The sequence below is a fragment of the Pteropus vampyrus genome, unplaced genomic scaffold, assembly GCF_000151845.1.
Source record: "Pteropus vampyrus isolate Shadow unplaced genomic scaffold, Pvam_2.0 Scaffold300, whole genome shotgun sequence".
NCBI classification, from domain to species: domain Eukaryota; kingdom Metazoa; phylum Chordata; class Mammalia; order Chiroptera; family Pteropodidae; genus Pteropus; species Pteropus vampyrus.
Window position 1 is genome coordinate 788,602 of NW_011889081.1, and position 12,654 is coordinate 801,255.

Consider the following 12,654-nt stretch of genomic DNA (forward strand, 5'->3'; position numbering starts at 1 on the left):
AAGGGGAGTGGAAAACTGAGACACATAACACTACTAATGTTATAATTATGAACATCAAGTTCAATTTAAATTTTGAAAATGCAATGTCCAGTTCAAGATCTAGGACAGGACTCCTTATTAAGGATCCAAATATCCATGTATGGCTTTTGAAATTATGTGCAACTTTTGGGTACACAGGCATTTTTTTCCCTGAGAGTATCTTTCCCAGCAAATTCTCAGGAGGGTCTGAGTTCTAGGGCACTCATGCACATGTACAGGAGGCTCCAAATGGCCCAAGCACATGGTCCTGGTGGGATCCTGAAGAGTGACATTAAGTAACTGTAAAATCAGCTTTCTTTTTCATGCAACCATTAAAAGTAATAAAGGCTTTATAATATTTATTAAGAAAGCAGAAAACAATTGTTCATAACCATAATTACACGTGCATAAAGACATATACGCAGAGGCTAGAAAAGAATATGTAAATTAAAAATAGTTTTCAAAATGTTAGGATGATGGGTAATTCCCACTTTCCACCCCATTTCTCAAAGATTCTTAATGCTATTACAGAAGAGCCAAGGGATGCCTAAAGTGTCAACTTCACATTTGAAAATTTTATTTTCAAGTCAATACATCAATCTCGCCTGGTCATCACAGCTCCATCAAGACTCAAGCCTATCTCGTCTGAGATCCTGAATCCTATTCTTCCTTGTGCCCAAGAGATAACCACGACCAGGCAACCACTGAGGAAGGATAGCTTGCTCACAGTGTCCATCCAGTGCACTCCAGAAAGATAGGCTTTCTTGAATCATCAATCTCTTTCATGTCATGCCGTTTTGTTTCCACTAAGTTTGTCCATCTTTCCCAAGGAAGAGAAGTAATGAGTGTAAGTTACTAGACTAGAACACAACCTGTGATGGGACATATCCAAGGATAGTTTTGACTTTTCTCTAAAAAACAACTGTCTACTGCCACATATACCTTACCCAACTTATTTAACAAGACTTTCAGAAGCTATAAAACAATTTGATTACAAACTGGAATATTGAAATGAACAAGGAGTATTTTTTTAACACAAATTCTGAGAGCAAATATAGGACAGTATGCTCGAACGTGTGAAGTCCAAATTCAACTACTTCCACCTTAACATCCTATTAATATGTACTCTGAATCCCTGACATGGTACAATTCATTTAAATTGTTACATTCAAATAGAATACTTATGTCCAATACCGCACACACATCCTAACGAGGTTGAACTAGAGGTCTGAGTACGTCGTTTGATTTACTTTGTATACTGTGTTCAAGTATTTCCTGGAAATGAGAAAATCATTTGTAGTAGTGATTAACATTTACCCCGCCCAAAACACAATGAATATTATACATAACGGTGATTCTGGAATGCTATGAAAATCACTTGTTTAAAACTTAACAGCTATAGAGTATAAATGCCACTGAAGCTGCCTGACAAGCCATGATGCCCAAGGTGAAAAATTATTTTAACTAAAGGGTAAACATCATCATGACGGACAATCCATTGCTAGGTAGGAATACCTTACTGAATTGATAGTTCTTAGTGTTCCAGGGATCAATTCCCAGTCACCAAGGGAAAACAGCAATGGCTGCTCTATTCTGATGGCTGTCACTATTTTTAATGAGGCATGGACAGCATTTAAGGTGCAGCTCCTTTTTAATTACCACAGTTTAGGTATTCATGTGATCAGTACCTAACAATGATGACATACAAGTCCAGGGAACAACTGCTACCCAGTGGCAATTAAGCATGTATTCTACATGTAACACATGTCTGTGAACTTGTGGATTTCCAAAACCTTAAACAGATTACTAAAAAGATGAATCGCTGCCTGCTGCAAACCTTAGGGTCAGTTTATCAAAAAAAAAAAAAAAAAAAAAAAAGCAAAGATACTGTGGGAAAGGGACAGGCAGAAAAGAAAATTTCCCCAAAAGAATGTAAATTTTCTATAACTGAAGGAACCATGAAAGGCCTAAAAATGGTGTCTGATGGGCAGAGCTTATATGGTTTCCTCCTCGAGATGAGAAGAGAGCTTGGAAAAGCTTACACTGAAACTGCCAACTCACTGAGGGTTGCTCTGGGCAGTGAGCTTCATGCAGTGCAGAACCAGCATCAATCCACCCAAACTGCTTCCAGGAAAGCCCAGCCACTGTGTCACCATACCTGAGTCAGCTCCTTAACGCGCTTCTCCAGGGGTGCAGGGAGGCCTTCAGGGAGGGAAGGGGGTTGCCTGAATTCCGAGTCCAGTCCCACCCCAAGGGAGTCGCTTTCATCATCCATATCACGGAAGGGGCTTCCTTCTGGAGACTCACTGAGCAGCTGCTCCAAGTCCAAATCTGTCAGTGAGTCCATGGCAGTGGCCACCTGGAGCAAGTCATTGTCAGAAGTGGAGCCGAAGAGTGAGAACAAGGGGTCAGAGGTGCCCTCTAATTCCCGTAGGCCCTGAGCTTCTGCTGATGAGACTGGTACAGGCTTATGCTCTTCGTCCCTTTTTCTTTGAGCCTCTTTCTCCTTCTGAAATTTCTTTAGCATCTCTTTAACACTCAAAGTCCCAGAATATTTCTTTTTTTTCTTCTCTTTACTGGCATTGAGAGCTGTGAAGCTGCAGGTGAGAGGGAAACTGGTTACTAAGGCTACAGTACACTGCAAAAGGGAAATTCACAGAGGGACTTCACCCCTGCTCCCAGCGTAATGGTCTCCAGGAATCTCAGTCACAAGTCCACCCTGTTATTCCTCCTCCCTCCTCTTGGCACATGGAGCTCCTTCTTGCTGGGACAAAGCTTAAGATTTAATACAGGTTAGCAAAACAGTGTCACAAAGTGCTAAATATCCGATGCGTTTTTAACAACCACTGCTAGGCTGAAATAAAAGGCTGGAAAAGTGGGGGGGGGGGGGAGACAAGAAATATATTTAAAGGGAGAAAGCAGGAACAGCAGAGAGCAGCAGCAACTTGAAGGGCAGCTGGAGTGAGACTGAGTGAGGCGAAGAAAGCAGGACCAGAGAAGATAAAGGGAAATGGCAGAGACAGAGGAGAACTGGGGCAGAGGAGGGGTGCCCAAGAGAACAAGAGACAGCAGCAATCACACAGTGACGGAAATAGCTGCCAACGCTGACAGTGGGACAGAGAGAACTCTGGATGTCTGACACACAGAGATGTGAGAGCACTGACTATGCCCACAATGGCACTGAGGAAGGCATGAGGGGGAACAGAAGGCCAGGCCCTGCTGCCTCTTCTGAAGCTGTGAGGAGGAGGGCGAGTCAGCTCCCAGGTGTCCTGCCCTAACAGTTCAAATTTTATCCTAGGAAAGAAGCTGCTGCCTCTCACCCGGCTTTGGAAAACTTGGATTTTTTCGATTTCTTCTCCTTGTCATAAGTGTCATCTTTTTTCTTCTTCTTTATCTTCTCACCACCTTCCTTCAACTTCCGCTTCTGAGAATTAAAGACAAGGCAGAGTTACACAGCTCCCTCACTCAGGGAGCAAGTGCATGGCACAGGACTGGCCTTGCTCCGCCCGGGGCACATCCTGAGAGCTGTCCTATTTCCTTCATGAACAAAAGCTTTAGAGCGGTCCCTGGACCGCAGACCTGTGGCAGGTCAATATAACATTCCCACTGACAGTGTCTCCTGAAAGCACCCGGGGCTGAGACAACAGAGACCATTGTGCAGCCAGAAACCTTTCTAGTTTGAAATGAGCTGTATGTGGGTCCTGCCTCCTGTTTTAAACACACAGGCAGTGGTAGACAGATTTCAAAATAAACTTCTCCTAAGGCTAACTTGTTTTCATTTGAAGTGACAGCCCTGGGAACTGAAGTCCTCTACATGTCTGCAGAAGAGACACAGCAAGGCTGGTGCAAACTCCCCTCACTTCACACTCTTCACTGCCCTTGTCCCCGCCCTGACACCACCTCGAGAAACGAATTCCTGCCAAGCCTGCTGGGACTCATGGCACCTCGCCATGGCACAGTTGTGAAAGGTGAACTGTCGACCTTGACACAGCTCATGCCTTTCCGCCATCCTAAACCAACATATGTTCTGGAAAGTCACCTACTGATCTCATAAAGCACTTCTGAAATCCAAAAGTGAGAAACATTCTAACCTTTGGAGATTTTTTCTTCTTTTCTTTAATGAAGTCGTCCTCAGATTCTGATGCTTGTCTAAATTGCAGAGTTCCGGAGTTAATGTAAAATCCTCCATACTTGGTAGTCAAAGAAGCAGGAACAAGCTCATCATACTGAATGGGGAGGGAAACAGACAGTCAGCTCCAAGTTCAGGTACTACAGTCCAATGATGCAGAGGTCTTGACAGATCGGATGTGACTGTTTCTCTGTCACTTTTCAGACCACTTACCTACATGTTTCTGGTCAATCATGAATGTCTAAGCCAGAGGGTATTTGGGACAGATCTGGTCACCCTTTTCAGTGAGGGAACCAAGGCCTAGTAGTAAGGGTGTCACTTTCTCTGTCATCAATGCAGCTCTTTCCTCATGGTGAGGGCAGGCTCACTCTGACCCATGTCCCAGCCTTTGGGCCATCACCAGTAGGAGCTAGGGTGTGGTGGTTCCCATGTTGCATTTTTATTAAGTACTTACCGCCTCAGAGTTATCGATGAAGGAATCGGATTCATCATAACCATACCCCATATCAATCAAGTCCTGTATTCGGTCTTTCCTACGTTTCTTTCCACCCTAAAATTTAGAGTAGATTTCATATATATGTGTGTATATATATACATATATACACACACACACACACACACACAAACATATATATATACACACACATAGGGGGGAGAGAGAGAGAGAAATTGTAGCAAGAACATACAACATGAGATCTACTCTCAACAAATTTTTAAGTCTTGAAGTCCATCAGCTAGTGACTAAAGGCTGAAAAGCACTGGAACAGTCATTCTCACACATGTACACCCCCCAAACCTCCTTTCTTAAAGACCTTTTAAAATAGCACATATTTGTATCTGCATAAAATGGCCTAAGAGAGAAGAGAAACTAAATGGCTTCATATGCTTTGTATCAAAACATTTATTCTAAGGATAAACTCTCGGGGTAAAAGGCCATTCTTGTTCATTCGTCCATTTAATTCCACCCACTAGTCCTGCCACATGCACTTTTTGTACCTTCACACATTTAATAATTGCATCCTCTCCAAGCTCTCTACTTGTTTCTACATCAGTGTTGACTAGATGATAATCCACCAAAGGAATGTGGAAATGTCTAGAAACCTCTCCCACCCCCTGAAGTTGTTTTGTTGCCCAAGAGAGAAATCTTACATATTTTTCTTCAAATTTCCGGGCAAGGGCCTCTACTTTATGCCTTTCCTTTTCTTCGTCATTAAAAGGATCCGAGAGATCTTTCTTCTGTAAAGAGACCACTCCACAAAGTAAGCGTCACAGAAAATTCCCACAGTCCTATTCATAGTACATTCACTGACTACATAATATTTATAAGCAGCATAATAAAAACAAACTTTTTCAGAAAAGACAAGGTAGAATACATGTTACCTTCCCATTGGTATTTACCTTAGTTGCTTAAGAAAGAAAAATTTCCATTCATGTAATTAAACAAAATTTGATTAAATGCACTAGGTCTTATAGGGCTCCAAATATAGCAATAGGCCTTTAGTCAGTGATGCTTAACCTGTATAGACAGACTTGTGCTTCAATATAGTTTGTTTCCTTTGTCACCCTTTTTAAATGCATATTATGCATTTAAAAACATTCCCTTTTTAAATGCATATTATGCATTTAAAAACATTCCCTTTTTAAATGCATATTATGCATTTAAAAACATTACTCTAAGAAGGGCTTTACCAGACTTCCAAAGCAGTCAGTGGCTCAAAAAAGGTTAAGGACCCAGTGAATGTAGCACAAGTTCTTGAGAGCTAGTCTGCCTTATAGGTCACAAGAGTGGTATGAATTTGCTCTTTTCTCAGTACAACCAAAAATCAAACCCAAGTTAATGGCAGTCCCTTTCCTTGGCACCCATCTTGAAGGATCAGTCATTTCCTCTTTCCTCCCAATCTCGATACTCACTCCAAATATTTTCATGCAGTTTTCCAAAGGTTCCTACACCATAGACTTACTCCTGCATTTTTCTCATCAAGGAAATTTTCCACAATTGGACTTTAAGCTTCTTTGACAAGGAATTTTAATTTAAAAAAAAAAAAAAAAAGACTAAATAGGCTTAAGACTTTAGAGTAGGCCAAAAACACTAAAGATAAGAAGCTTGTCTGAAAACACAACCCTCTCTTCCCACCATCTCATCTCTGCCTACTGAAATCCCACTCACCCATAAAGGATCCATTAAATGATTTAGGGTATATACATAGAATGAGATAGTTCAGTAACATACACATAATGGGTGGTGTTTAAAAACATGTGCTTATTTGTATCTTTTAATTTTCTACAATGATCACATAAAACTTAAGCAGTTCAAATAATTTTAAGAAATCCCACAAACTGGAGCAGTGTTACATTCCACGTGTATTCCTTAATGCCTTGAAAACAGTAGTTGTCCAATTACTATTTCCTGAATATATGAAGATCCAGCTCTGACCAAACACAGCATCTGGGATGTAAGCTCTCCTGTGTCCAAGCTGTCCAGGGCCTGTATTTGTACCAGACTTAACTATCACACTGCGGCTACTGTTACCTGTGTTGGTATAATTCTTCTAAAATATCTGAAAGATTGCAAGTTCTTTTGAGGCTGAGACAGTGGCTTCTCTACCTTTATATAGTCCTCAGTATCTCGCAGTGCCTTCACATCATAAGAAATATATGCTAAATGAATGATTACATGAATGTGTCAGATTACATTGTGCTTTGAACACTTCAGAGTAGACACAATTCAAGAGTTATCAATCTGAAGGTAAGGAGCGAATCCCCTGAAACTGAATCTGAAGTTCTGTTTATGCTACATGCATTTTTCCACAATGGAGAAGAGCATCCTTCCCCCTTCCCGCTAAAAAATAAAATCAGAGCACAGGAGTTCTAATTTCAGTTGTCCTACTGATTTGGCGTAAGCCCATAAATAAATACCCTAACCAAACTCTGCTACTTTCTCTTCCTCTCAAGGAAGAGGATATTATCCCTACTTTGAAAAAGGGACTGAATAAATTTGAAATTACTTTTTCTCATCCTGCCCAATCCTGCCCACTGGCTCTCATATAACAGGTTGACCTTGGGTATAGACTCAACTGGCTTCCATTAAGCCAATAATATCTTATCCAAGGAAACACATTTTTATCTGAGCAAAGAAAACTGGATAATCCTTCTAAGCAAAGGCACTCACCCCAAACAGCACAAACATGAATTAGACTGAAGGAGCACTGATCACTAAGGCACTCTGTTGGACACTGTACCTGCATGATCACATCTACCCTCGGACACCCTGTGAGCCAGGTACTAACCTAATCTCCACTTGACTGGAGCCACTCTAGAGAACAAAATGCTGCACTGTATGATTCAACTAACCTTCTCTCGGGGCCTCATCTAGTGCACAGGTATACGATGGGTGTTTATAAATGCTGTTTGCCCAGCTCCTACTCATATTGTATGATTTCATTTAGATGAAATACAAAAATATTCAAAACTAATCTGTTATAAATCTGACCAGTCACTACCCTCAAGTACTTTGCGAAGGTAGGAAGAGGGCTTCTGACATTCTGGAAAATGTTCTATTTTGTGATCCAGGTGTAGGCTACACGAGTGTGCTGAGTTTGAGAAAACCCATCAAGCTATGCATTTATCATATGTGCACTTCTCTTATGTGCATAACTCAACAAAAGTTTATAAAAATGTTTACGTTAATAAATTGCCAAAACATCAACCAATAAGAGCTGAAACCAGGTGATGGATGGGTACATGGATCTTATACTATTCTCTATACTCTGTGCATGTTTGAGAAGTTCCATACTAAAAAGTAAAACAAATCTGCCAGGAAAAGAAATACATTCTTTAAAAAATATTTGAGAATTTGAGAAATCAAACTGATTCTCAAAATCCCCAAGGCTACAAATCAATTCGGGGGGCGGGGGGGGGGGACACAAAAATAAGTTTCTATCCCTCCAGGTAAAGAAACTACCCAGAATATTACATGTTGAAAAGAGATGAGTGGTTGTGCGTCTTTTCTTATTTGTGCTTACACAAAGCAGAGTGAGAGTCCCTTGGAAAAGAAAAATGAAATCCAACGTGGGAACAGCCAAAGATTAGTCCCATTCACACGTAACATTTATAGCCTCAGTGTGAAAAAATTTGTTGTTTCCTTTATTTGTATTAATTAGCCATAATTCAAATTAGCCTTGGATGTGCCATACATTTTCTCTAACATAAATCAAGAGAATGGTTCTACAAAGAATTCTCTCTCTTCATGCCCAGAGGCAAAACCAGCAAACCTGGTGCTTGCTTTGGGATGAGTTACACGATCTCAGGGCAGCCAAAGCCTCTCTAAGTCTTGCTTCCACCCTCCAGAAGTCCAATTTGCACACACTACCTGAGCATTAGATCTGCAGAGTGAGTCTGGGGCCACTGGGAGGTACCTTGTCTCCGGGCTGAAGGCCTTTCACTTTCCCTCGTATGTTCTTCACCAGCTCTGGGTAGAAGAACTCTGGGCAGCGCTTGTGATCTGGCTCAAAGAGGGTGAGTGTAATCCGAACAGCTGCTGCAGCCGGCTCAGGGTCCTGATGCTGCTCTGCTCCCCCAACCTCCTCCTTCCGGGATTTCTTCAAAAACGCAGGATTCAGAGAACCTGGGAGAGAGGTGAACTGGACCCTGTGGGGCTCCGACATGGCTACCAACAAGTCTTAGCAGGTGTCACTGCATGGCTTCTGTTAATATTGAAAAGAAGGGCTGGGTCAAACCAAGATGATTAAAATGACAATTCTTCCTGTTCAGTTATACAGACTTAAGTTTAAAAAAATTTCATTGTCAAGAAAAATCCAGTGTCCGATTTATCTTAATTACCATTACTGCTTTTTCTTTTTAAATACTTTTCATTTTAAATATAGTTATATATATAAAAGCACCCAAATCCTATCATTTAGGGACAATCACTCTTTAGCATACTTCTTTCCAGTCTTTTTTCTATACATATTCACTAGATTCTTGACATTAGCAAACCCATGCTGACAGAGCCTTAAAGAATCCTCAAAATTGCACAGAACCCTATAAAATACTGTTTTAATTTATCCAATACTTTTTTTTTCTGGCTAAGAATAGGCTCTTTTTTAAAACCTCTTTATTTTCATCACCAGCAGTTTAGGGCCATTCCTAACAATGACGAAGTTTTCATCAGCTCAGCATAATACCTACCCTGGGATAAGTAAAATCATTGCCTCAGAAATGGTGTGGCGAGGCTTACCTCCTCTCACAACCCAAACCTGGGCCTTAGCAAAGTGTCAAATGCTAAAGACCTTTAAAGTTGCTTGGAAATGGTCAAAATATATTTGAACTCCAGAATTCCCAGAGTTTACAGAATATAAATATGCGACTACATACACACAAACATATATTCTGTGCTTCATGTATAATTCGTGTCCTGCTTTTCAAAACTCATACTAGTGTGAACTACTTACAGCAATATGGATATTCACTGTGGTCTTCTCTGTACAGAAAAAAAAATGATAAAAGCGACCTGAACGTCCAGCATTAAGGGAATGGTTGAAAAAAGCTAAGGCTTTTTTGTTGATTTGTGGAGCCTAAAATGTCCTTCCTTAGCCAGGTAATTCTTACCTAAGAATTTACCTATCCAGTCCTTTATATAGTTTTTACAATGAACTCTTTAACTCAAGTTAAATTCATTATGCTACAAGTTGAGAGGTGAGGCTCTAACTTAGTTTCTTCCCAGCATCAATCACTAACAATCCTCTTTTTCCCTGCTGATTTGGCATAAATCATACTTAATGTCTTAAGGTCTATTTCTGAAATCCATTCTATTATATCAATCTAGTATCTAGAGATTCCTTAACCAGTACTGCACTGTTTTGAGAAATTTTATGGTATATTTTAGCATATTGAATTTAAAATTCGTCTTTCTTCTTCTTCTTTTAAAATACTTGGCTATTCCAGTCTGTTTATTATTTTAAATCAATTTTAGAATCACTTTGACAAGTTCCCATAAAAACTCACTGCATTTTGATTGTAAATGAATCATAAATATGAATTAATTCAGGAAGTTTCACATATATCACATATATCCAAATATATATATGGATATTTATATAGTACATGCAATATTCATTCTTCCTATTATGACCATAAAATTGTGATCCATAGATCACGGGAGTAAAATATCTAAAAATAAAGAGTTAAATCATTTTAATCAGGCAGAAAAGGGATTAGCAACACAACAGGTTGGTGGTGCAAAAGACCATTATACACTAAGATGTTGAAAGAAATTCTTCTAAAAGAAACTTTCAAGGCCCCAGGATATTTGTGATGCACTGGGTTATGAAAATAAATTTCAGCTGAATGTTGAAGACTTAAAAGTCCCCTACTGATAAGAGCAGGCAATTTCAGTATAGGAAGAGAACCTCCAAGTTAACCTACAGGATGCAGGAATGTCATCCTAGAAGTGGCAACAGGGTCCCTGCCCCCATCCAGGCAGGAATTTTAAAATGTAACCTTATTCTGGTCCAAATTTTAGACATTGTTACTGTCAATCCACCTAGAAGGTAAAACCGCTTCTCTTAGTTGTTTTAAGTGATTTTGCAGGCCTGAGAAGTCATAGAAATAAGACTAGAAAATAAAGTAAATCAAACCTATAGCATATTAACACTCGGATTTTGGATTTTTACAATCATCGTGAAAAGTGCTGTTGCTGGTTACTAAGTCATTAAAAACATATAAGAGAATCATATATATTAATGAATGACATCCGACTTACAATTTTAATTTGAAATTCTTCAGAAAACATAACTTAAGTTTGAAAGTATGCATTTAAAAGAACCTTACTTAGGTTTATACATTTATCAGACTTATAAGAATTAAGTCCTTGGAAAGATTTTATTATTTGCTTTATAAGTTCCCTGTCTTAGAAGTTTGAGGTATATTAGAGAACAAGCATATAAAACTTTAAATACAGTTTAACACATTGAAGGAACTTTTAACTTTGTAAAAAGAGAGCTTATTGTATAGGGGAATTTAAACTGTTAAACTGGTGCCTTAAAGCTTTGTTGAAGATGAAGTATTTTTGTTTTAATAGAAACATTCTTAGATTTGTAAACAAAACAAACTTTGTCAGTAAAACTTAGTCTTAAGAAAAGCTGAGTATTTAAATACAGGCATACCTCAGAGATATTGCGAGTTCAGTTCCAGACCACCACAAGAAAGTGAGTCGTAATCTTTTTGCTGGTGGAGGGTCTTGCCTTCAATTTGTAAAAAATGCAACATCTGTGAAGGGTAATAAAGTAAAGTGCAATAAAACGAGGTATGCCTGTACTCGCCTCTAATTAGTTAACCGTTATTCTAAGTAAATGCACAGTATTCTACAAAAACAACCCTCTTAAATCTCAATTGATATTACCCAAGAAATTCCTGACTCCCTTGTATTTCAGGTTATCCCCAGGAATGGTATATTCTGTGTTATACATTCTTAATCATTATATTTTCAAACATTATTGGTGAAACATAGAAAAACTAAATTTTGTATGATTTTGTAACCAGTTTCTTTACTGAACTCTTTTAATGTTTTCCTTTTTTTTCAAAATAGGCTGCCCTGTCATCCACAGAAATGAGAATTCTGTCTTCTCTTTTCTTTAAAATTATATTTCTTATTTCTGTTTCATGTCTTATTGCATTGGCTAGAACTTACAAGATAATATTAGAAAATATATTCTTTGCCATGTTCCTGACTCTAACGGGAATGCCTCTAGGCACATTTTTATCAAGTCATTAAAATATCCTCCAATTTCTCAAAAATTAAGAGTTTTAAAATCAGAAACGTGTGTTGAATTTTATGAAACTATTTCCTGAAATCATAAATATGCTTTAAATTATCGATTTGTCTTTAAACAATAAAGAACAGTAAATGACACTTCCTGAAACTAAATGACAGCACTTTAGGGAAACTGAACTCCAATGAAAAGCCAGGCTGTGGACAAGCCAGTTCGCTAAAAGCAACAACAAAACAAACCACTTACAAAGTTTCGTATAACAAAACGCCTACAGTAGATATGTGTGAACTCGCCACCTTTCAAGCAGGTGGGGACTTAGAACCAGCGAAAACTCTGGCTCTAAGTCAACAATTAAGATTCCCTGAGGTCTGTAACTGGGAATGAGACCTTTTGAAAATTTTATTTTCTACCTGGAATCTGACGTTTGGGCAGTCACTGGGCTGAACTGTTCCTACTTCCTCTTTCAACGGTTTAAGTTTTCACAGATGGAAGCGACGCCTGGCATCCGCCTTTCTGTTGTCACAACACCCTGCTCCTAACTTCTCCAAAAGTGTCAACCACAACTCGGCTTATGTGAGAGTCCGGTCCCAACAAAGACACGCACCTTTGTCCCCGGCGCGACGCAGGCTAAGGCCCCGCGGGCCGCGCTCGTCTCCCCGCGACCGTCCTCATGCCGGCCCGGGAGCCCGGGCTGCGGCGCTGCTAGCGGCGGGCCCCGGAGCCATGCCTCCCGACGGG

The 12,654-nt window shown here is 39.6% G+C and overlaps 2 protein-coding genes across 5 annotated transcripts in view; one reads left to right on the forward strand and one right to left on the reverse strand.

The window, feature by feature from the left end:
• The window catches only part of UBN1 (ubinuclein 1), a 33,991-nt gene extending 21,337 nt beyond the window's left edge, over positions 1-12,654 (reverse strand). For 2 of the 4 annotated variants that reach the window (XM_011376448.2, XM_023521184.1), the window contains exons 1-8: positions 12,521-12,654; positions 11,311-11,413; positions 8,563-8,850; positions 5,297-5,383; positions 4,602-4,697; positions 4,110-4,244; positions 3,339-3,442; positions 2,177-2,615 (exon numbers count right to left, since the gene is read on the reverse strand). In XM_011376448.2, coding sequence (XP_011374750.1) covers positions 2,177-2,615; positions 3,339-3,442; positions 4,110-4,244; positions 4,602-4,697; positions 5,297-5,383; positions 8,563-8,811 — 1,110 coding nt within the window. In that variant the 5' untranslated portion in view covers positions 8,812-8,850; positions 11,311-11,413; positions 12,521-12,654. Of the gene's footprint in view, positions 1-2,176; positions 2,616-3,338; positions 3,443-4,109; positions 4,245-4,601; positions 4,698-5,296; positions 5,384-8,516; positions 8,851-11,310; positions 11,414-12,520 lie in introns of those variants that run through there. The other 2 variants (XM_011376447.2, XM_011376449.2) reach the window with 2 other exon arrangements.
• Positions 11,453-12,654, forward strand: part of GLYR1 (glyoxylate reductase 1 homolog) — a 34,553-nt gene continuing 33,351 nt past the window's right edge. Inside the window, exon 1 of the mRNA XM_023521212.1 lies at positions 11,453-11,458. Coding sequence (XP_023376980.1) covers positions 11,453-11,458 — 6 coding nt within the window. The remainder of the gene's footprint in view (positions 11,459-12,654) is intronic.